The following is a 23,904-nucleotide window of genomic DNA, read 5'->3' on the forward strand; positions in this document are numbered from 1 at the left end:
TGGTTCCAACAGTTTCTAAGGGAATGGGTATAGTCCACAACGGTCACAGGACAATACGCCCGGTCCTAGCCGTCATTCTCCGCCCTCACAACTTTAAATATCTTTCCAACTAACCCATCTCAATTTCTTTCCGGCCCCAGAGTTCCAAGTTGTCAACCTGTTCATTTTTGTTTAATCCTTTTGCTTTTAGCTAAGAGTGGCCACCAGGGTACCTTTTCTGTCAGTGGCTCAGAGCTAGCCACTAGGTCAGCATTAGGCTTGGCATTTGCCTAATAACTGAGGGTGTCTGCTTGGTGTCTGGGCATTCTAAGTCCTTCCAGCAAATGAAATAAGAGAAACGTGAAACCAGACTGGATAGAGCAGGGCGATGTTCCCAGCTTCAAAAGAAAAAAATCAATTTGGATGTTCCAGACAAAGAGCCGAGCACAATAAACATATTCACATGCGATTCTCCTAGCCACATTCAGCATGTGAGATCATCACGGGTGGTTTATCAGCTCCCCTGACGATGCTCCGAACCCAGGACTGACTTCCAGGGCTGACACATCTCTGCTTAACAGCTTTGTCTTCTAGATTCAGGGCAGAGAAGAACTGTGACTGCCAAGTCGTCAGTCTGGCCGGAAACAATACTGACCTTCACGATGGAGTCGACGTTGCCGGTGAACACTTTTTGTCGGCTCAGATATTCCTGTCGCTGCTTACACCCCTTCCAGAAAGCCTGGGGGAAGAGGAGCTGAGAGTGACCGACGAGTGACAGCTTCCCGCAGCTGCTTTGGAAGCTGCAAGCGCAGGACATGTCTCAGGAGTTACTTAGCTGAGACATTAGCAGGAGCCGGCCATCCCCTTTTCAGGCCTCCTCTGGACACCGTGTCCAATGGTGGACACTTAGCTGGGGCAGAGCGCACCAGCTGATGTCTGAGACAGAACCAGAGCTGCGGCAGGCAGAGAAAGGGGAATCCATGGCCAGTTTGGCACCCAGTTTTCTAACTGAAAGCTGCATTTTACCAGGGCCCTGGGTAACAAAAGGGGACAGTAAAGGAATCCTTCCTATAGTATTAGTGGGCTTCTATTAACAGTGTTGTTTGGTAGAAATATAAAATGCTTAGAAAGAGCAAGTACTGTCTGATTACCTTTACTGTACCAAGTGGTCTTTGGTGGGCTGGGCGAGGAAGGAGAGCACGTCACTCACCCTAAGGATATGCTTAGCATTGCCCACTTACCATTTCATGTGTTCCCACATAAGGTAAGACCTACCTCTGTATCTGTCACTATTTCCGTCTGGTTTCTCTCCAGAGTGAACTATACTTTTTTACTATGCAGATTTCTAAATCTGTACAACATATCTACCCACTATGCATTAAAATACAAAGATGTCAATATGTACATATCCTTTTCTTCCTTTTGATAAAATCAGATCCAACAATACACCAAGGCTTGCTTTCTCCTCAAAGTTATAATGAAAGGCTTCTACTTAACACATACATGACACATCCATGTTAACACATACATGACACATCCATGTTAACACATACATGACACATCCATGTTAACACATACATGACACATCCATGTTAACACATACATGACACATCCATGTTAACACATACATGACACATCCATGTTAACACAGAATTAGACAAAGCAGAACCTACTGGAATCAAAACTTCAAAGCTGAATGTAGAATTTTGATAAATTAAATGCAAGGCATACAGTATTCTTCCTCTGTATAGATCAAAATCTCTACTAACTCAGCTGCCTTGCTTTAGAAAGTATAGACTCACTATAACTTAACAATTCCTCACCGAGCGACATTAACTTGTCACCTTTTTTTTTTTTTTTCCTGGCAAACCATCTTCTGCTTAAAGGACAGGGAAAATATGCATCCTATTTCCTTTGTAATGGAAATCAAAACTAAGCAATTTTAAAGTTTCTCAAAATTTTATACTTTTCTATATTATTATTTTTATATTTATCACATAAAACTTACAGGAGTCAATTCTCTCCCTCACTAGATGTGGCCTGGCAGTGAGGAGCTTTACCATCTTGCAGGCCATTTTCAATATTATTACAGTCATATGAATTTATTTTTAACAGAGTTCACGATCTTTTATTAATTTAGAAACAGATTAATAGTATGGAACTCAGGCTAGCCCTGAACTCAGAATCCTTTTGCATCAGTTTGCTGGGATGCTGGTATGTGGCACTATGCCTAGATTGAAAAGGATTTTAAAAATGAGACATATAGCCGGGTGATGGTGGCTTTTGCCTTTAATCCCAGCACTAGGGAGGCAGAGGCAGGAGGACCCCTGAGTTCGAGGCCTGCCCAGTCTACAGATTGAGTTCCAGGATAGCCAGGGTTACACAGAGAAACCCTCTCTCAAAAAGACCAAAAAATAAAAAAAAAGTAGTTTTAGCTCAAGGGGACCAATGGGCTGGTTACAAGGTTGAAATTCATTCTATATGTCAAAAACAAACAAAAACATATTAAAGATGTTATTCATGCTAGTCAAATATTAATTTATTCAAACATGAATAAACTAAAAAAGAAAAGAACAAAACCAAAATTATAGTATTATATTTTGGGGTAGATTAAAAGAATAGAAAGATACTTAACATCTAAACTGGACAGTTAAGTCGTAATAAAGATGCTTGGTTCTGAAAACCAAACCAAAGCCGAACAGATGCCCAGGCTGGAGAGCTGTCAGGAGACAGAAGACTGGCTGTTCTTTCAGGACTCAGGTTTGATTTCCTGCACCCACACTGAGGCTCACAACCATTTATAACTCCAGTAGCAGCGGATATGATGTCCTCTTCTGGCCTCCAGGGGCATGAGCAAACTCATGGTACATAATACATTCAAGCAAAAGACCCATACAAATGAAGTTTAAACTAAAACTAAAAATTAAAAAAAACCCAAATGCAAAACAAATTAAAATAAAAAATCCCCCAAGACTTCAATACAACTGTTGAAAATAATCAGAAACTGAAGTGATATTTTCTTTGTATTTTAATAAATAAAGCTTTCCTGAAGTTCAGAGAGTAAAACAGTCACACTGATTAGTCTTACAGACCAGGCAGTGGTGACACACACCTTTAGTCCTAGCCCTAGAGAAGAATATAAGACAGGAGGAGACAGCTCTCACACAGTCTCATTCTGAGGATTCCTGGAACAGGATCACCATTTCGGACTGAGGTAGAGGTAAGAGTCAGTGGCTGGCTGTTTTGTTTTACTGACCTTCAGGTTGAACCTTAATTTCTGTCTCTGATTTTTATTAATCGTGCTACAAGAAATGGGTTTAGAATTTTGTCAAATGATTTGGCAATATTGGTTGAGATGAACACAGGAGTTTTTTCCTCGGGCTTTTATGGTGAAGACGAGCTTCTATATAGGAAGACAAATGACCTGAGGGTTTTGCTAGCACCTGCAGGGTGGATTCAGCAGGATCACAGGGACTTGAGGTTCTTCTGTATTTCTCGGAGGCTTCCTGCAATGATCATGCTGGAATGTGGCTCACACAGGAGTAGTAAAGACACAAACACAGCTAAAGCATCCTTAATCAAGTGCCCACCTAGAAACACCGCCATGGGATTGGTGGCAGCGTGGCACTTCTGAGATGAGAGGAGAAACTGCTGGCTGACGTCATCAGCAGCTATTCACAAAAATGGCTCATCAGCATGATGGAGACAGGGAAGTGCGTCCTACGTTCCAACCACCGGCACCCACAGCGGTGTGGCCGTCACCACTGAGCAGGTCATACAGCAGGTCCCCCATTTGGTGGGGGAGTCGAGGTACAATTATGTGACTATAGACTACTTATCTTTGATCCATTCTCACAGCAAAAACAAAGCTGGCATCAGCTCAGGTCTCTGTTTCTCCAGTATTAACTGAAGTTCAGAAAGGCCATTCATCCCTACTAATTCAGATTCACAAACATGAGGAACTAACCTGTAATATTAACAGAGCACCCAGCCTGGGGCACTTTCCTCGTCCACTTGGTCTTATTTGTTCATTGTATTCATATCTTAATGCTCTCTATTTGCGAGGTTTTGGTATCAGGCTTCATCTCAAAGTCAGCTATTTGTGTAGCCCTCCCCAGAATCTTTCCATCAGAAGCACTCACTGCTATGTAACAAAGGTGGCTGAGCTACATTCTGTATAGATTTTGATCTATACAGAAGCAGAATTACTATACGCCTAACCTTGTATTTGTCAAAAATCCTACATCTTTCTCTTTCAGCTTTGAAGCTTCCATTCCAGTAGGTCTGGCTTGTCTAACTCTGTCTTAGCCACAGAGCCCACGATCGTTGCCATAAACCACAAGGTCTTCCAATAAACAAGTATGTGCTGTGGAGTATTTAACTACATAAGGATGTGTTACATTTGTTCACACTCTGGGCTATTACTTTAACTGTGTAGAGGTGTGTTGCATTTGTTTCTGCTGCATTTGTTTAATTATGAAAAGATGTGTTGCTGTTTCACCTTGCCTGCCTTAAGGCAGCTGATTGGTCTAATAAAGAGCTGACCAGCCAATAGCTAGGCAGGAGATGGATAGGCGTGGTAGGGAGAGTAAGTGGGAGGAGAAATCTAGGGAGAAAGAAAGGGAGACACCTGAGGCCATCAGGTCAGCAGACACAGAGTAGGGCATACAGAATGAAAGGTAAAAAGCCCTGAGGCAAAATACAGAGGAAGAGAAACAGGCTAATTTAAGTTATAAAAGTTAGCCAGAAACAAGCATAAGCGAAGGCCGAGCATTCACAACTAATAATAAGTCTCCATGTCAGCATTTGGGAGCTGGTTTATGGCCCCAAAATAGAAAAAGCCTGGTACAAATATGGGTGTAATAATGGAGCACAGAAGCTGCTACCGAAGATGTGAAAGAAGACAAAATTCTCCATCACGTAGCCAGTTAGAAACAGCTTTTTGAGTGAAACTATTCTCTGAGCTGTTATGGGAACTTGGCAAAGTCATAGTAGTCACCTTATTCAGTTTTCTGGGACTACAAATATATTTACTGTGTGATGTTGAAATACTGGAGATTACTCCTTTTCTTTCTATATTTTCAATGTTAATCTCCAGAAAACCAGGCCTGCTGAAGCAGCTGTCTCACTTGATGACGGGTACCCAGAACTCTAATCACATCTAAAGATTGGGATGGGATGTAGCTAGTAAGCTCTGAACAATTTCTTTTTACCCTCCTTCTAAATCTAGCCATCTACAAGGCTAAGCCTAGGAGGTCAGCATGCTGAGCAGCTGCCCTGAGGTGAGTCCCCCACTTTGAAGCCCTTGGACTTTGAAGTGGCTTCACACAGCCCTGTCTTCTCTTTCCTGGGATGCTTGGGACCTTCCTTGCCTGAAGTTCAGTGAAGTCAGTCACTCCTAGGGATGGGATTTTTCATTTATGTTTTACTTATGTGTGTGCCACACGTGTGTGGGCATCTGTAGAGGCCAAAACAAGGTGTTGGGTCTCCCAGAGCTGTAGTTACTGGCAGATGTGAACCAGAAGACACGGGTGCTGGGATCCAAACTCGAGTCCTCTGGAAGAGCAGCAAGTGCTCTTAACTGACAAGCCATCCCTCCAGGCCAGGGCTAGGTTTTGATATTGGCCATTACTATATCCTTCCCTCAGAGAGGTAACTCAGCTTTCAGTAGTTGAAGGTATTGTTCTTTTAAAATAATATGATGATGGGATGCCTGGGCGGCCTGCAAGCCAGGCAGAAGCTGCCGCCAGAGCAGTACAGGGTTCCTGGGCAAGCGGCAGAGTCAGGCGGCTGGATGCGGTGGATGGCAGAGTAAATGGACATAAGGCTATACATAAAGCTAAACATTTATTACTTAAAGAAAGGGAGACATAGACAAACAGAGAGAGAGACAGAAAGCACATGTGCACATGGCAAGAGACGGACAGGAAAAAAGAGAAGCCAAGATGGCAACGAGGTCAGAAGTGGCTGGAAGTGGGCGTGGTTAGCTCTTAAAGTGACAGCAAAGAATAACAGAAGGGATTGTTTTTCCACTGTACTTATGTTTGTCCTGTTTTAGGAAATTTTGTTTTGATCTCTTTCCACAGAAACACTAATGATCTTAATATTGGATTCCCACCAACTGTCCTGAGTCATTTCTATTACCTCATCTCATACTGAACACTAAAGAGCAGCAGCTGGGGATTTCTGCAGTGAGAATTAATCCCACTGAAGCCGCACAATCCTGCGCAGCATTAGAATTTTTACACGAGGAAATTTATTTTAAGTCTCTTTCTCTTAGCTTTCTGTCTAATTCCAACTCTTCACGTCTGTTTCCATTCTTTTCGATGCCTATTTTTCATTCTTTTTGTTTTGTTTTGTTTTTGAGGCAGGATTTCTCCATAGCTTTGGAGCTTGTCCTGGAACTTGCTCAGTAGACCAGGCTGGCCTTCCTGAGTGCTGGGATTAGAGGTGTGAGCCACCACCGCCCGACTGTACTTTCATTGGTTTACATTTGATGATGTTACAGTTTCTTCTCATTGTCATGGTTGGTACTGATCCATTCACACTTCTCCCCACATACCCACATACACACTGTTTCATTGTTAAATTCCTTGAGAATCAGTATAAAATCTTCTCTGGAAGAATATAATTTTTTACAAACTATGTCCATTTTCTATATATTTGATATAAGTAGAATTTCCTTTACTTATGTATGATGACCTTTTCTGATTTACTCATTTTCAAACTTTCACACTTTTTTTGTTTGTTTCGGTCTTGAGGATTGGACCCAGAGCCTCAGGATTGCCAGCAAATACACTACCACAAGCCATATACCCACCCCTACACTTAAGCAATTTTATTAGGGACTTTTAATTGTTCTAAAACTGGATGGTTTGTTGGGGGTGTAACTCAGAGTGCTGCCTAGCATACACAAGGCAATGGGATTAACTGCTAGCACCAAAACCAAAGCAACAAATAGATTCTTTTTGGCTTCCCTCCATGTTGGACTGGTCACCTTCTGATGAATTCCAAGTATAACTTGGATCTGACTGGCCTGGGCCACAAAAGTTTGCTTCTGTATTTCCCTCTAAAACCATTAAGAATGCATGTCTGGGGCCAGCTTAACTGTCTAGAAAGTTTGAGTTGTTTCATGCAGGGAAAGCCCTCCAGCATTTCTTTGATGTGGTTTTCATTCGCAGTTCTGGTAAGAAATTAGATTAACATGATGCTTTTTGACTCTTGGTCTTTTGGTTTCTTGGGTCAGTATATTCACTTCTGGGCCACACCAGTGTGGCCTTCCTGTGAGACCTCATGCCTTCATTGTTGGGAAGATGTCAGAGGGAAGGAAAGAAGGCACGGTGGATGAGCTCCAAGTTTGGTGGTACGTTCTTTAATCTTGAACCACTGGTGTGGAGGAGGAGCAAGGCCCCATACGACCACTTCTTTCCTTTCCCAGCTCTCTTCTGACTTTAGCATTAGGTTCAACTATAAAGGGCAATCTCTTAATGGCAGACTCTTCAGTAGGATTGCCAACTGCAACATTGTTCCAAGACTGGAGAGTGCAGGGCTGGTCCAAGTTGTATCACACAGGCGGACACTAAGAATTTCCTGCAATACTGGAGTCTTAGCTTTTATTGGTGCAGAGGACTCTATTTTTAGGCCGTGTCTTCAACACATAAGCTAGGACAATTTTGAATTAGAAACTCATTGGCTCACACAGGAAAAAAAAAACTAATTGTCAGGTTGACAACAAAAATTTCTTAAAAACAAAAAAAGTCATTTTGGTTCTGCTGATAGCTTGAGCAAATAAAAGACTCCAACACTTAAGATAGAAGAAGACCAAGTCAATAGTAGTCACCCTCAGTCCCAAATAATATAAAAGCAAGGTATCAGAAGCAAAGCCGTTCATCAATGACTGCGAAAGAGAAGCTCTTCCACTTAAATGTCTCCAGTTTAGGAAACCTCAGAGATATCGGCTGAAGCAACATCCTTCAAGCACCGCCAATCAGTGACATGCTCAGTTAGCCTCTGGAGAAGGATACACATGCGGACCTTGGGAAGCTAGTGTGGTGGCTAGCAGAGGGTGATGTGAGAACACAGGAGAGACATCTAAACCTGACGCGCTCATCTCCTCCCTTGGGAAAGCTCAAGTCAGGCAGTTTTGTGGTTGTATCACAAGTTTTAAAGAGGGGTACAGAAGAGAAATCCTGCAGGCCTAAATAAAGAGTGAAGATGATACAGAGACCATCCCTGCAGAGGTTGAATGTGCTCCAGCTCATTTGTTCTTCTGCTGACTCAGGCTAGAATAAGCTAGACATCAATCACCATCTACTAACCCTAAATATACAGGCTCAGTAGGAGATGGACACATGGAGACGCTGCTATCTGGAGAAGCACAATTTCAACCCCTATCCATTCAGCTCTAACCATGCTGACAGCAGGGAGACCCGAGCAAGCCTGAGTACTCTTCTGTGGGCCATGACTTCAAATATTTCATCGCTAAGGCAGTCCCCATTTTAAACGCTTCCCTCAACAGGGCGCCAGCCAGGGAGGAGTCTGCATTCAGCTCTATTAGAAGGTAGTTGACTGATCTATTTCCAAAGAAAGCATTTTCAGGAGACAGAACGATTTGCTGTAACTGGGGTAGGTGACTCACATACCTGTATTTTGACCACACTCTCGACTTGGTCATTTAAGAATGATTTCCTCGCTTCAAACTCTTTCCTAAGGGTGGGTCCTGAGCTTGTGGCTTGAAAGCGGAGAAGCAGTTCTTCCGGAGCAGACCACATGTTCTCGCGGATGTAATTTGCTGTAACCTCCTCAATGATGTCCTGGCAAGAGATATGTTTTACGGTTACTCTCTACACATCAGGTGAAAGGAACATAGAGAACAGCTTTTGGAAATGGCCGCTTTGGGGAAATGAACTGGACAGTTCTTTTTGGCTTGGTTTAAAGACATATTCAACAAGAGCCAAGGGATGAGCTGACTCAGCTTTCTGGTGCCATGATTTTCGAGTCCTCTGAGCTTGGTGGCAAAGCAGCATAAGAAGGTTTGGAATGGTCTCACGTGATGCTGGCCTGAATCCCATAGACTGTAAAAGGGTCAAGGTTGACTACTGTAAGAATGGGCATTGTCTCCCACTCCCTCAGACTACTGGGGCAGGGGGAAAGAGCAATGGCCACCAGAAGGTCCTAGGTTCTTTTTTCCCCTTCCCTAGCCCCAGATGATGTTCCTAGGGAAATCAGATACCGGAGGCAGAAAGCAGGTAAGAGAGGAAAGACAAATGTTATCAAGGACAGACAGGGAGTCCAGAGGAATGGGGAAAAAGGAGAAGGGGATTATGGGAAGTTTCATGTGGGCTCCTATGGGTTTCCTTTCACGCCTGTGTAGATGCAAAGACTGGACTCATTCCTACAGCTGGAGCCTCCAGTCTAGCACACCTGCAGCCAGCTGTGGGTTCACTTTAGCTGTGGGTGCACAGAAAGCATTAAGAGCAGACAGGCGCAAACGTATTCACGGAATAAGGACATTAGCTTCAGGTTATGATCTTTAAAAGGCTGAGACCCTCTACCATTTAATAATTCGGTAGATGGATATTCAGTGTAACAAAATGCTGTATCTGGGCATCTTTGCAGACCAGATGACCCATTGGTTTTTTTAAACTCAAATTTTAACCCTTCCATGCTGCTTCTTCACAGTGTGGCATGGGATTTGAAAAAAAAAATTAGCACTAATCACTCATTGCTCTCATAATCTTTGCCTAAAATTCGTAAGCATCTGAAAGTAGTTAATAAGCTACATCCTTCAGGTTTGTCTTCTTCTTCTCATTTTCAGTTTTGCCATTAAACATTTTCAGACTCAGGCCACATTCCCATCTCCTACCCTCCAACTTGTAGCTCATATTTCTATATGGTTGCATTTCGAAGGCTACTGACCCTTACTTTTAATTTTTGAGGCAGGGTCTTATTAGATGGTCTTGGCTGGCCTGTGGTATGTAGAGCAGGATGGCCTCGTATCCACAGAGACCCATCTGTGTCCACCTCCCGAGTGCTGAGACTAAATGTGTGTGCCCTCACCCAACAGCTACTGACTCTTAATACTAATTTGATCTATATTTCAGTGTTGTATTTTTCTTCCCCAAGACAGAATAACTATTAGCAGAGTGTTCTCTCTGAACATATTCTAACATCTGGATTCATCAGCAAGTCTCATGCCTTTTGAGTCCAAGGAAGTCTTGGTAAGCGTTCCTTCCCAAGCCTTTCCCCCTGGGAAGCATCGCCCATTGTCTGTGACGCAATAAGTCTGTTTCTTGAGCTGCATCTTGGATTGTTAATTCCAGAGCAATGGGCAATGGGCATTAGATATACTGGAGGCTGCATCAGAAACAGTTAATAGTGCGAGACTGGACATGAGGTTAGACTGCAAACACTGGGGAAAGCCTCCTGTGCAAGCTGGAGAATTAACAAGTTCCTTCGCCCACTCTATGCCTCATTCCCCACTTAGGGACATTAACAGTGATAGTGTGTGCCCCAGCTCCCCTCTGAGGATGACACAGTGATCAAACTGATTGGCAGTGCCCTGGGCAGAAACATGCCCCGTTCCTGTTGGCAGAAGACCTGCCTGTACTGCTGCTCACCCTCTGGGTGTTCAGGGGCACACAGGAAGGATTGCTTCTAGCTCTACCTTGCTTCTGACCTCTGACTACCATAAGAGCAATGATCCCACTCACACGCCACTCTGACTTCACTCGCTCCATTCTTCATTACCTCACACCAACTTTCCAGAGCCCAAAGGATCCTATGAAGGGGATCTATTGCTGTTCTAGCGATAGCTACCTGACTATCTGCTTACGGTTTCGTTATCTTATTTTTTAAAAGGCAACTTTCTAAGGAGTACCGATTTATTTTCATGTTCTTAAAAATAGATATAAATATAGCATGGCTTATACAATACAGAGGGGTCACGCTCTGCCAGGCCGCTTCTTTCATTCATTCCTTTACATAGGTTGGGAGAAGTGAAAAGATTTAAAAAAAAAAATCGAATGACTTAGAATAGAGCCTGAAACAGCTTTTTGTACCATTTTTTTCTACAGCTTACTCTTTAAGTTGCTTTTCTTTCTTCTTTGCAAATATTTAGACCTGAGTTCTTGTACATATAAGACAACAATAATAAAACTACTGTGTTCTTGGGAATTAATTCAGACTAAGATGGATTAGGCACAACCCATAATCATCCATAGGTGATTAGGAGAAATCACCTATGTTCTGAAACTTGGGCCAGCGTTCCATGCAAGAGGAAAGAGCATTAGTCCAAGGAACATAGACACTTCTGAATGGGCTTCTTCCTCCTGTACTTAAAGCCGCAATGTTCTTACAGCCAATAACAATGTATGCACTAATTGATACATTGTTTCTATCGAGCTCAGAGAGCATTTTGTTATAAATACAAAATAAATAAAGAATAAAAAAATTGTTTTTGGTAAGAAAATATGGTTAACTAGAACTTTCAAATATGGGTCAAGGATCCAATGAAAGAGATCTTTAGAGGTAAAAGAAAAGTTGAGATTCACTATATCATGTTTAAATTTGGGTCAATATGGTATATGAGCACATAACTTGAATCAAAGCCATGTGAAAAATACTCTCAATTGTATTTGGACACTAGAACATGGAAAACTCACAAAAATGACATTAACCAACAAAAAACATGCTAAGACAATTGTTTCAGAGAAGCAAACACTTAAAAGTTTTCCACCCTATTCTTGAACCTCCCTGTTGTCTGTTCCTAAAACCCTCCTGGAGATGGCTGAATTTACCTTTCCCGCTTTGTAGGAAAAATGAATTTTCTTTGGAATGGAATTAAGTGGTAGGCAAAGGGGGAAAGGAAAGACATAAGACATATTGACAACTAAGAAATTATTATTAGTCAAATAACTTTGCCAAGAAAACCTTGAAGAGTGACTTCTTAGGGTAAGCTATCATCTCAGATGAGCTGCCAAGGTTTCTCCCTCTTGGTCCCCTGGTTCTTTTTGGTTCGGCTGTGCCAGCATATGGAACTAAGAGTTTTTAATAAGGTGGCACAGTCAACTCCAGTCCAAGAAGACTATGCTCCACACGCCCTTCAAATAAATGGATTAGTCTCCTCCATCACTTCCATGATGAAGACTAGACCAGCATCACACTTCTCTGTATACAGTTCTTATACAGCTTTCCTTCAATCACCAACCTACCTCAATTTCTTCTGCTGTGAGCCATGATTCTTTAGACAAGCATGTTTCAGGCGGGACCCAAGAACCTTCTTTGGAATCTGTGTTGTAATAGTAGTTGTATTTCTGCTGCAGGTTGAGTTTGACCCATGAACCTTCACTAGACACTAAAGACAAAAGAGTTTGTTAATGACTGCAGAGGAAGGGAGTTCTTACGCTTTCCTACCAAGAAGCTCAGCAACTTCCTACTTACCGGGTCTCTAGTTAAATGGGGATAAGGGAAAGGTAACTAGGCTCGATAAGTCAAATTTGATAGAACATATACAGTTTCCAATAAATACCATAACCTAGCAAAAATATTTTTTCACTAAGTGTTCAGCTGGTCTATGTTACAGTCGCTAGAAATTACATGGTAAAATGGAATGAGTTTTGAGTACTCAGTGGCAGTTTCTTACCATACAATCACTCACTGCACATCAAAGGGAGAAAGAGAAATATCTAATACTGGCTCCTGACTCCAGTTATTTCTTGGGAATGTAATTGGCTTCCATAATCTCATAGGGAGTGGCATTATTAGGAGATGTAGCTTTGTTGAGTGAGCATGGCCTTGTTGGAGGAAATGTGTCATGTGTGGGAAGGCTTTGAGAGTTCCTATGCTCAGGATACCACCCCGTGTGTCATAGTCAACTTCCTGCTGCCTTCTGGTCAAGATATAGTCAGTACCATGCTCCCTGTTGTGATGGTAATGGATTGAACCTCTAAAACTGTAAGCTAGCCACCTCGATTACATGTTATCTTTAAGAGTTGCCACAGTCATGGAGGCTTTTCACATCAGTTAAAAACCCTAACTAAGGCAGATGGTCGGAGTCAAATATGGCCAACGAAAAGCAAACGTAAACAAGGAATGCATATTACATATAGATGTTGACACCCTTACAAGTAGATGGAGGACAGCAGTGAACGGAATTTTGTTAATAAAGCCGTCCAGAGTTTTCCATGACAAGAACTGATTTACAGGGATCATGACCCATACTTAAGGTGGAGGTGAGCCATTTCTGGGGATAAACTCATTCAAATTACAAAATAGAAACTTATAGCATAAAGGTCAATGAAAGTAGAGGAAAAGAAAGCTCCTGATTTGACTCCAGATGTTGTCCATAACCATACAAAAAGAGGAAAAAAATTGCTGAAAGGAAATGATTTGGGTGGGTAAGGACAGGCTATAGAAGTGTATGACAGTCATGGCTTATGGGGGGGACAGACTATGGAAGTCTATGACAGCCATGGCTTAAGATGGTTGATAAGAGTGTTTTTTTCCTTGTGAATCTAAGGCTACATGTTATAGCACATTTAGAAATCTTTATTTTTGTTAATTAACCATGAATTCTGACTCAAACCAGAGATCTGAGATCTATCTACCTTAACCACTGAAAAGTTCTGCTAAACTAAATCAACTGTTTCTTAGTGACCACTAGACTTGCCATCGTTCCAGGTAAGTCAAAGTTTGAGTGACCGTCTTTATAAAATATTTAAATACATTCAAATAATTGAACAGAATAACCAGGTTATATAAGCATTTGCTGATTATTTTTGGTTTTAAATACTCAAGTGTTCAATTTGTCAGTGTCCCCCAAAAGTGACAGCTTTCTCTTCTAATGGGGAGTTGGACAGTTGTTTGTCTGTTGTTGGTCTTTTGTTTTAATAAAATATTTGTGTCTGTGCGCGCGCCCATGTGTGCACGCATATGCCAGTATGTGCACACCATGGCATATGTACGGAAGTCAGAGGACAATTCTTCGGAGTCAATTTCCTCCTCCTCCCGTGGGTTCAGGCACAGCATTCAGGGCACCAAGCTTTCATAGAACGTGCTTTTACCTGCTGGGCCACCTTGCCAGGTCCTCCTGTCTCTACCTATCTCTCTTACTGAGCAGACTGTTTACAAGTTCCTCCACGTTGTATGTAGCACACACCTTCTTCATTCCTTTTGGTGGCTGTTAATATTCCAGCATATGGATCTGCAACATTTTACTTATCTATTCCTGATTCACATCCCCTGTTTAATATCGTATAATCACATATCATTTGTCGCATAAAAGGTTAAATGATGGCAATGACTAATATAAAGATCTGCTTATATTTTCTCCGTTCTATGATGTCACCATCTGTGCATCGTTGCTGAGATAACTGCAGCTCTAAAAAAGAACCTGAAAACACTTGCTCTGCCAGAGACGCTAAAAATTTTAGAAACGCTGATGTAAAAACCATAATTGTCTCAAAATTAGGAAATCACAATGCCATAGGAACCACCATATTTTAAATGGCATATTTGTGCCAAGCCATGGAAATGCTCACCATTGTCAGTCTTGGACTCTTTCGCCTTCACAAGGGTGTCGTAGTACTTGATGGCACATTCTGGGATTATGTCATGGACATTACTAGTAGAAGACTTCAGTACAGACAAGATATGTTCTGACTGTTTTCTGTCCAAACACTCGTTGACATCAACGACCAGTGTAACCCCTGGGTAATGAGAAACAAAGTTTCTGTTAATCATCACTATTTACTTAGATGTAAGACATATAAATACACACAGGAACCTTCTGGGAGTACACTGGTATTTTGGTTAAACCCTTTCTCTATCTGACAGTCTGATTATATCCACCTGGCCAACCACTGATTCACCTTGTCAGTTTGGGTTGTAAAAGAAAGGTTCGATGGGAGCCCGGCATGTTAAAACTCTAACATTCTCTGGTTTGGCTTATGCGTATGAGGGGGAACTAGGTGGTACTCACTATAATGTAACCTATGGAGTATGCATGTCAGGGAGGCTTTACCCTGTGACATGTGTGTTGGAGACTGTTGAGGAATACACCCCAATGGTAGACATACCGTCCTGATCTAGACCTTACATTTTAGAATTCACTTTATGAAGAAAATTATTTTAGAGTAAGTAGAAGGCTGATTCAGCTATAGAAATATTAATAGTCTCTTGTATTAAAACTAGCACTGTTGACAAGGTTGTCATAACCAACCTAAGGTAATGTCCCAGAGAGGCACAGTGAGAAGAGATGGGCAAAGGAATCCAGAAACTTTATTTTGGATCAACTTAAACTTAATAAGCCTTTCAAATTTCTGCCTCATCCCCCCCCCCAAAAAAAAAAACAAATCACAGGGAACTCATGGTTGCTTAAAGGAATTTAGTAAATTCTGTATTATTATCTGCTTTAGTTCTAGGAAAAAATGCCCTGGTCCAACTAATGAAATTGTATAACCTGTAAATACACTAAGTTAGAAATAAAGGGGGATAAAGGGGGAGCTAAGTTAAAATATTTTCTCTATTTAGAATGGAGATCTTGGGAAGATGGGTTTCCCCTCTTACTCATATGTCAAACTCCAGCATGTGTTGAGTCACTGTCCTGGTTAGCTCTGTCAACTTGACACACCCTGGAGTCATGAGAGGAATAGCCTTGATGGAGGAATTGCCAAGTTCAGATTGGCCTGTGGGCATCTCTGGGGAAGCTGTCTTGAGTATTAATTGATGCAGAAGGACCCAGCACACTGTAGTTGGCACCATCCCTAGGTAGGTAGCCGTGGGTTGTATAAGAAATACAAACAGGAGCCAGAGAGCAAGTCAGCAACTAGAGTTCCTCCGTGGCTCCCGCCCTAAACTCTTGCCAATGATGGGTTGTAGCCTGGTTACATAGCCAAATAGACTCTTCCCTCCTTGACATTGCTTTTGGTCAGAACAAAACTAGAACAGAATACATGACTGTCATCAAATTATGCTTGTACACTCCTAACAGTATGGGCAATACTATGCAGAGATACAGCCGAAAGAACAGGGAATATGTGTTGACTTTTGCCAGCTTGGAGTCAAAGCCCTAAGATCTCAGAGATGCTCACGGACATTATCAGTAAACCCCACCGAGTGCTGAATGACAGGTTCAGACAGCAGTGAGCCTTTGCTCTTGTGTTGATTGAGGTCAACAGTGGTCACCCTCATCTGTCATTTCCTCTTTCCAGGAAAGCTCTGTATGATGCAGAGCTGACAGTGGAAACGCCTTTGGTCTCGGGGAAGGGAGGAACAAGCAAGTGACAAGGACGGACCCCTGCATGAAAGACATGGGACGGCTGCGTTGAGCTAACATGCCAAACTAATTCTCCGTGGACAATGGATGATGAAAGCAGAAGCTCTTAAACACAGAAATGTTTCCTCCAACTGAACACGGATGAGCAGAGGGCGGCCACACGGGTGGATTTCTAGGACCGAATGGAACTCTTTTTCATGAGGATTTGAAACATGCCTCTGAGAACTCCCAGCAAGCAGGTGGCAGATTACTGCTCTTCATTTTAGTGACGGCAGCGCACATTAGGTGCCTAATGCTTGATGAGTCATACTAAGCACAGTGAGTGAGTGAGATGCGGGAGGACACGGAGTGTTTGACTTTCTCCTTAGCACTTCATGACCTCCAAGTCTCCTGGGGTTTGGTCTCACTTCCTCCTGACATCCGCATGCCAGCCTGTGGCAGTCAATCTGCAGGAGACACCATGGACCGTAGGATCATGTGTAGGGGAAGAATGGCTGGTTCAAGTCTGTCCCAGGGGTCCCCAGTAAGGTGAGTATCTAATGTCCAGGATGCATGATGTCTATTCTGATGACTCGGGCACTTATTATGTGATTTGTGGCTGGGTCATAGAGGAAGATGTCAGATAACTGAGCTTCAGAAAGTCAAGTGCTTTAGACCTTAAGCCTCACACCGGTGGGCTCTCTTTAAGGGATGCACTCCTAGGAGGATAGACACCCAACACAGCAACAGCTGGTTCTTTACCGTGTAAAGCATGGGTCTATATACAACATGTCTGTGGAATTGTAATGTCAGGATGAGGAATGGTTAGGAAGACAATTTTTACTCCTTAGGGTACACTAATGGGGGGTAAGGGTTGAGAAACATTGCACTAAGGACTCAAATGTTGAGGGAAGTAAGGCACTCCAGAGAAAATAAACACATTGGCACTTAGTCCCTCCCCCCTTTCAGTCTGGCCTATGGTGACACAGAGGGGCCGATGCCCCTTTGCTAAATCATCTAGGATGCTTCAGACCTACGACGGGAGTTGGTTTTCGTGCCAAGAAGGAAGAATGTTTTTAATAGCAAGATGGAATTTCCATTGAAATCAGGCTATTCTAATTTTAATGTCTGGCTATAGATAGCTTTAACTTTAAAAAGAATCTAATTTTATCACTGAATATTTTTGGAGGGGTCATAACTCTTGTAGCATGGGGTAGGACTCAGAGTACAGAAGAGTTCCAATAACAGCAGAGAAAACAGAGCCACATGAACTGAGAAACTAGCGTTCACAGTCAAGGGACCCTGCTGCATCTTCTTGTGAAAAACAGACCCAACATCCACAGGCTATGAGTAAGGAAACAATGAATAAAGCAACTTTTAGGTTGGTTGGACTTCTAAAAGGGGGCATCCTAGGCTGAGTTTCTATATCACAGCCTCATTTCTTTACAGTGCCTTGGCAGATCATGACTATCTCTCGTGTATGTGCAGATTAAAAACTTAGGCATCCCTCTCGAATCTATTTTTTTTTTTCCTCTTAAGCATTGGGTCTTAGGAAGGAATGACTTCCAAGGTTCTAAGGGCATAAAAGTCCAGGTCAGAGAAAACACATTTTCCCAATAGAAGAAAACAAAGTCCAGATGCTCCTGACAGATGGCGCTACATCTGGGGAGGAAGACTAAGCTATTTTGATGGCACTCTGTGACCTGATAGGATGGCACAGGGTCTACCCACGCCAGGAAGAGGCAGGTCTCTAAATTACACTTTTAGGAGTCTTGTCCAGTTTTATGTTAGGGAGATTGTTACTATAGCAACTTAGAAGTCATTTCAGATTCTTCTTTGATAACAGAGGTATAAAACAAGTAAAAATTGTGATCATTTGAACCAATGTAGGGATCCTGCTTATGGCATTCCAGAATGAGGCATGCAACCATAGGGTGCATTCAGTAGAGTTGCTGGCTCCCGTGAGGGGAAGGGGACTTTCAAAAGCCCCTGCTCCAGGGAGGAAATGCTGACATTTTGGGTCTGTTGGGATTAGAGTTCATTCAAAGCCAGCATCACTGAAAAAAACTTGCTAATGTCTTTTGCACATCTCCATCCCCCAGTAGTCACCATGCAGAAGGCTATGGGTCCTTCTGGAAAACAGGTTAACAACACTCTTTTTTTGGCAGTGAAGTGACAGCCTGTCTCAAGGAGACTTGACCTGTTCTTCATTCAAAGGTCCTGTGGGTTTTTCAATAAACTCCAGTATGGGAATGTAGGGGCCTGGGCTGTTTTTATGATTCAGGTTAGATCTCTCTCAATATTTTTTCTTCCATTTATTTATTCATTTACTTGGCTGTGCATGTACACATGCACACAAATGAATTACAGAGGATAACTTATGGGAGTCAGCTTTTACCACATGGATTTCAGGAATCAAACCTGGGTGGGTCCTTGGCAGCAAGCACCCTTACCTGCTGAGTCATCTCACTGACTTCATTTCTTTTTACATGACCCAGAATGCTTCCGTTTATACAGCTCAAGAGAGAAATAGTTAACTACCAGTTAACTTCACGTATAGAAATAGCATGGAACTTGGCCAACTCCACATCTCTGATTGGCACTATTTGAGAGTCTGCTATCAGATGCAACCACGCCCATTTGCCCTTGGTAATTAAGAGTTGACACCAGTCTGCAAGTCTGACCTTGCATTTTCCACTCCCTGCCTCCTCTCTGCATAGCTTTTGGTCCTGTTTCTGTGAAAAATTACTGCTAACAATGGAGAGCGTAAAAAAAGAGAATAGACACTTATTGAGAAGAAATAGCTTCCTAAGGATCAACAGGGAGAAAAAGGATCTGATTTAAATATACACCACTTTCAGAGTCTACGAAACATTCTTGCTATCTGGATTTTTGTTTGGCAACGCTCTCAGATTTTGTTGGAGATAGCACCTGATGGCTGGAAACAAGCTAGTGACGGATTTGTTTGGAGATGCAGCTGAGACCGAAAACTGAGAAGTATCCAGATCTTTCCAGAAATTCAAAGCGAATGACTTCAGGTGCATACCCACATCAAAGCAAGGCAGGTCTGGCAAGCCAAAGGAGGGGAGGGCTTACATTGCTTTGCTCTGTTCTCATCCACGTTGGCCTCGTCGATGGCTTGCTGTATCTCGTCCAGCCAGAGAACTTTAGAGACGCTCTCAGGATCCTGGAACACAGAACCAAAGAACAACGAATCAACACCCTCTTCAGGGGTCATCGTCATTTCCTAGTTCTTATGCAGCAAGCACCAGGTAGCACCACCATGTGGCACAAACTGGTGACAGACAGGCAGCAGCATCCCTTACATCAATGGTTCTCAACCTGTGGGTCGCAGATCAGATATCCTGCCGATCAGAGAGTTATATTAGGATTCATAATAGTAGCAAAATTACAGCTATGAAGAAGCAGTGAAATAATTTTACGGTTTGAGGTCCACACAGCATGAGGAACCGTATTGAAGGCTGAAGCATCAGGAAGGCTGAGAGTCATTGCCCTAGGTGGACAGTTACGCTGCTGTCTCATGTGGCTTCATTCCTTTCATTTTGGTTCGTGCCATCGTAGTTCTCTAGTGAGAACTCCCAATCATTTCAAAGCGGATGTCTCCTTCCTGTTTAACCTTAGAAAGAAACGCAAGCTCTCTTCTCAGGACTGCCGACGTAGGTCCAGGGATGGGGTCCTGCCTGACCCGCTAGCTTCTCATTCCCTGTCCTTGGGCCTCACAGCACCCTCCTTCAGCGCACAACACTCTTCCCTAGCTGGCTACCATGTCTCATAACTCATAACTCAAATGCCACCTCAAAAAGCCATCCATGGCCACGCAGTTAAGCATTCAGGAACCATGATACCCAATGTTTGTCAGACACCCAGACAAAAAACAGACACAAAAGTATGGTAATTGGTCTGAATGAGCCAAGAATCTCTTGGAGAAGCCAGAACTGTCAGAATACGCTGCACTCTGGTAGTATAAGCTATGAAAAGGGTTGAGAAGGAGGTGAGAAGGGGTTGGCACGCAGCAGAAAATGCTAAGTAGTTAACAATGGCTTCAGAAAGAAACCATAGCAGCAGTGGCAATGAACTGGATTGCTTTGAGTGTTTTACATTCAGGTGAATTCTGAAGATTTTGCTACAAACACAGTGTTGGCAGATATTAAACAGTTCAAGGCAGTTTTATGGGTAGACATTAAATACTTTAAGGAAAGATTTAGAATTTTGCTTTTTTTAAAAAGATGTATTTATTTATTTAATGTATATTAGGCTTTGCCTGCATGCATGTCTGTGTGAGGGTGTCAGATCCCCTGGAACTGAAGTTACAGACAGTTGTGAACTGCCATGTGGATGCTGGGAATTGAGCTTGGGTCCTTTGGAAGAACAGTCAGTGTTTTTAACCTCTGAGCCAGCTCTCTAGCCCTAGAATTCCACTTTTAAAAAGATTTATTTTATTTCTAATCACATGTTATATGTATTTGTACATATGTGCCTCTGAGTAGAATTGTCCTCAGAATCCAGAGAGGGCATCCGGTCCTGGCTATAGGCAGTTGCGAACTCCTTGACATGCATGCCAGGAACTGAACTCAGGTCCTCTGTAAGATCGTTAACTACTGAGCCATCTCTCCAACCTCTGGAATTCCGTTGTTAAAGAGAGAGTGTGTGTGTGTGTGTGTGGTGCTCTAAACCTGGAATCAAGATGCCGGGGAGAGGCTGTGGGGATAGTTCAGCTGGCAAGCGCAAGGACCTAAGTTTGATCCCCTGGGACCCATTAAAAAAAAAAAAAAGTCAGGAGCGGTAGTGTGCCATTCTAAGGTCAGCACTGGGGAGGTAGAGACAGGAGGATGCCTGGGGCTCACTGGCTAGTCAGCCTCACGGAAATGGCAAATTCCAGGTCAGTGAGAGACCGTCACAAAAAAGAGCAAGGTGGACAGCATTCAAAGAATGGCACCTGAGGTTGTCCCGAGACCTCCAATACATTTGCATGCCTGTGCAGACACACTTGTTAGCACACATGCACCCTACCACACACACGGATATGTTCCACGCACCCACGCATAGCTGTAGTATCAACTTCGGTACTGGAGTCATCTAGGACAAACTTCATCACTAAGCGCTCAGGAAGTGCATGGGGTTTGGAGGGAGATTCACCAGCTGATATCCAACTAGCTTCCTTCAGGAGCTATATGAGATAATGCGTGTGGTGAGGGTCCTAAACCAGACACACGCTGCGTCCTCCTGCATCACTGGGGGCAGACACAGCGTTCTAGAAACTTCCTAAGTCCTGTTTCCTGAGTCATCTCCAGGTACAGCTGCCATGTGGGAAGAAGCGTCACCAAATGGCTTAGTAACTTCTTAGGAAATGAAACTTTGGAAGAGGGTCAAGCAAGAAACGGGAAAGAAAGGAGACAGGAAAACAGGATTTAAAAATGCATTCCCATAGTGTGTGTGTGTGTGTGTGTGTGTGTGTGCGTGTGTGTATCTGTGTGAATGTGGGGCAGAGGACAGTTTTGTGGAGTTGTTTCTTTCTTTCCACCTTTAACTGAGTTTCAAGGGTTGAGCCCAGGTCACTTGAGTAACAAGCAAGTGCCTTTACCCTCCCTGCCTTCTCACTAGCTCTAGGATTTTTTTTTCTTGTTTCTAAACCCAAAGAAACCCCATTCTCCCCAGGAATAATTTAAAAATCAAACACTACACATCTCAGCCCTCTTCTTCTGTACAATGTGAGAGTCACTGTAGGAGATGAACCACACACACTCTTGCCTGGATAAGAAGATGGTGGCTGTAGGAGATGAACCACACACACTCTTGCCTGGATAAGAAGATGGTGGCTGTTCCACACTGAAGATCAAAGTATTAGTCTCAGAAGGCAAACCGAAGTCAGACTTTGCAAAACCAAACAAATTTCAATCAACTGTTTCGAGACCATGATGTACCAGAAGAAAAATTAAACACAAAACCAAAATTGAAAACAAAGCTGTAGGTATGTGAGCTGTAGAGACGTGAGCTGTAGGTGTGTGAGCTGTAGGGGTGTGAGCTGTACAGGTGTGAGCTGTTGGGGTGTGAGCTGTACAGGTGTGAGCTGTATGGGTGTGAGCTGTACAGGTGTGAGCTGTATGGGTGTGAGCTGTAGCGGTGTGAGCTCTCCCTTTCAGTCACTCACCGGGAGACAGGGGAACAGCTCTGGGATGGCCAGGCCTTCACCCAGCTGCACAGCCAGGCTATACACATGAGTGAAGAGTGGACGAAATGGCCTTAACAGGTCTCCAGCAAATCAACAGTAACTTGCTGAACTTGGGTGATGCCAAGAAAGTTTAAAACAAGCTCTCCCCTTCCCCCAATTTTTTCGGTTTACTGTTGCTACTGCATTAGAACATTCTACCTTAGTTTATGGTACTGTAGATTATGTAGTTGAAGTGTTAATCAGACCTTTGGAAATGACTTGGTTTAGCTAAATTTAATCAATATGATAAAAGTTAATATAGATCTGTCTATTGCTTCCTCATTACCCCTTCCTCTGCCTTTAAGTCTTATGTGAAGTTTGAATTTTCTGACTCCTGCTGCATTTTAGAGGTTGAGTTGTCTGACTTGGAATTTAATGATATACTGTTCATTAAGGCAAACATATTAGAATCAAAGCTTCTTTTTTATGGTTTGTTAAATATACTTAACACTAGTGAACATTATAATGGCTAAGATATAAATGTGATATATATAAATACATAAATATTTATATATGTAATTTAACTGTACAATTAATATATATTATATATTATGTGTATATATGTTATATACATATAATTTATGGGTCTGTTCACCAAGATCCACGGAATAAAGCAATTCCTTGTACTTTCAATTTTATTATGCCTTTAGTTCAATCAAATAGAGTTGTTTGTACTTCACTATTTTGTTATGATTTTAGTTCAGTTCAAATAGAGACGTCTGGCATGAATCCGTCCTGTAATCTGACTCTACAGAGTTATGAGACGGCTTAGAACACACTGATCTATCGCAGGCACACCTTCCTCCCAGAGACAACAAAACTAAATTCCGTACAAGCACCAAGGTAGGCAGAGAATCATCTTCTCTTTCCCTCTGAAACAGGGTCTCACTATGCTTCTGAGGCTGGGTTCAAACTTCTAATGCAGCTGAAGCTGAAGTAAGTTCAACTTACTGTCGTCCTGTCGTAGCCTGTCAAGTGCCGGGATCATGAATATGCACTATGATGCTCAGCTGGATAGAGAATTTTAGAAACAATCTAATACCTCTGAAACAAATTCGACATCTTCAGTAGATGCCAGGACTGAAGATGTAAGTCTGTTGGTAGAGTCCTTGCCTAGCATGTATGAAGCCTGGGTTCAGTCTCCAGCACCACAGAAGCTGATGGTGATGCATGCCTGTGACCCTAGCAGCCCAGGAGCAGAAGGACGAGGAGTCCTCAGGAGCAAGTCAATTTTCAGCTTCATCTTGAGTTCAAGGCCAGCCTAGGCTATATGAAACCCTGTCTCAAAGGGTGGGGGGGAAGGGGGTGTTTGCTTTTTACAATTAATTTAGCTTATCATTATGTGATCAGTTTAGGAACTAAAGTTTGAAACGGAATAAAAGAAAGCACAATTTTATTTTGATTTTTGCAAAACAATTTCATATTATATTCTGATCCCACT

General features: G+C 42.6%; 1 protein-coding gene across 1 annotated transcript in view; it reads right to left on the reverse strand.

Annotated features, from left to right (window-relative positions):
* Positions 1 to 23,904, reverse strand: part of Iqgap2 (IQ motif containing GTPase activating protein 2) — a 279,192-nt gene that overhangs the window by 48,580 nt on the left and 206,708 nt on the right. Inside the window, exons 14-18 of the mRNA XM_048455961.3 lie at positions 19,331 to 19,421; positions 14,520 to 14,687; positions 12,192 to 12,334; positions 8,622 to 8,792; positions 635 to 718 (exon numbers count right to left, since the gene is read on the reverse strand). Of these exons, the coding sequence (XP_048311918.3) occupies positions 635 to 718; positions 8,622 to 8,792; positions 12,192 to 12,334; positions 14,520 to 14,687; positions 19,331 to 19,421 (657 nt within the window). The remainder of the gene's footprint in view (positions 1 to 634; positions 719 to 8,621; positions 8,793 to 12,191; positions 12,335 to 14,519; positions 14,688 to 19,330; positions 19,422 to 23,904) is intronic.

Source organism: Myodes glareolus, chromosome 15 (assembly GCF_982192425.1).
Source record: "Myodes glareolus chromosome 15, mMyoGla1.1, whole genome shotgun sequence".
Taxonomy (NCBI): Eukaryota; Metazoa; Chordata; class Mammalia; order Rodentia; family Cricetidae; genus Myodes; species Myodes glareolus.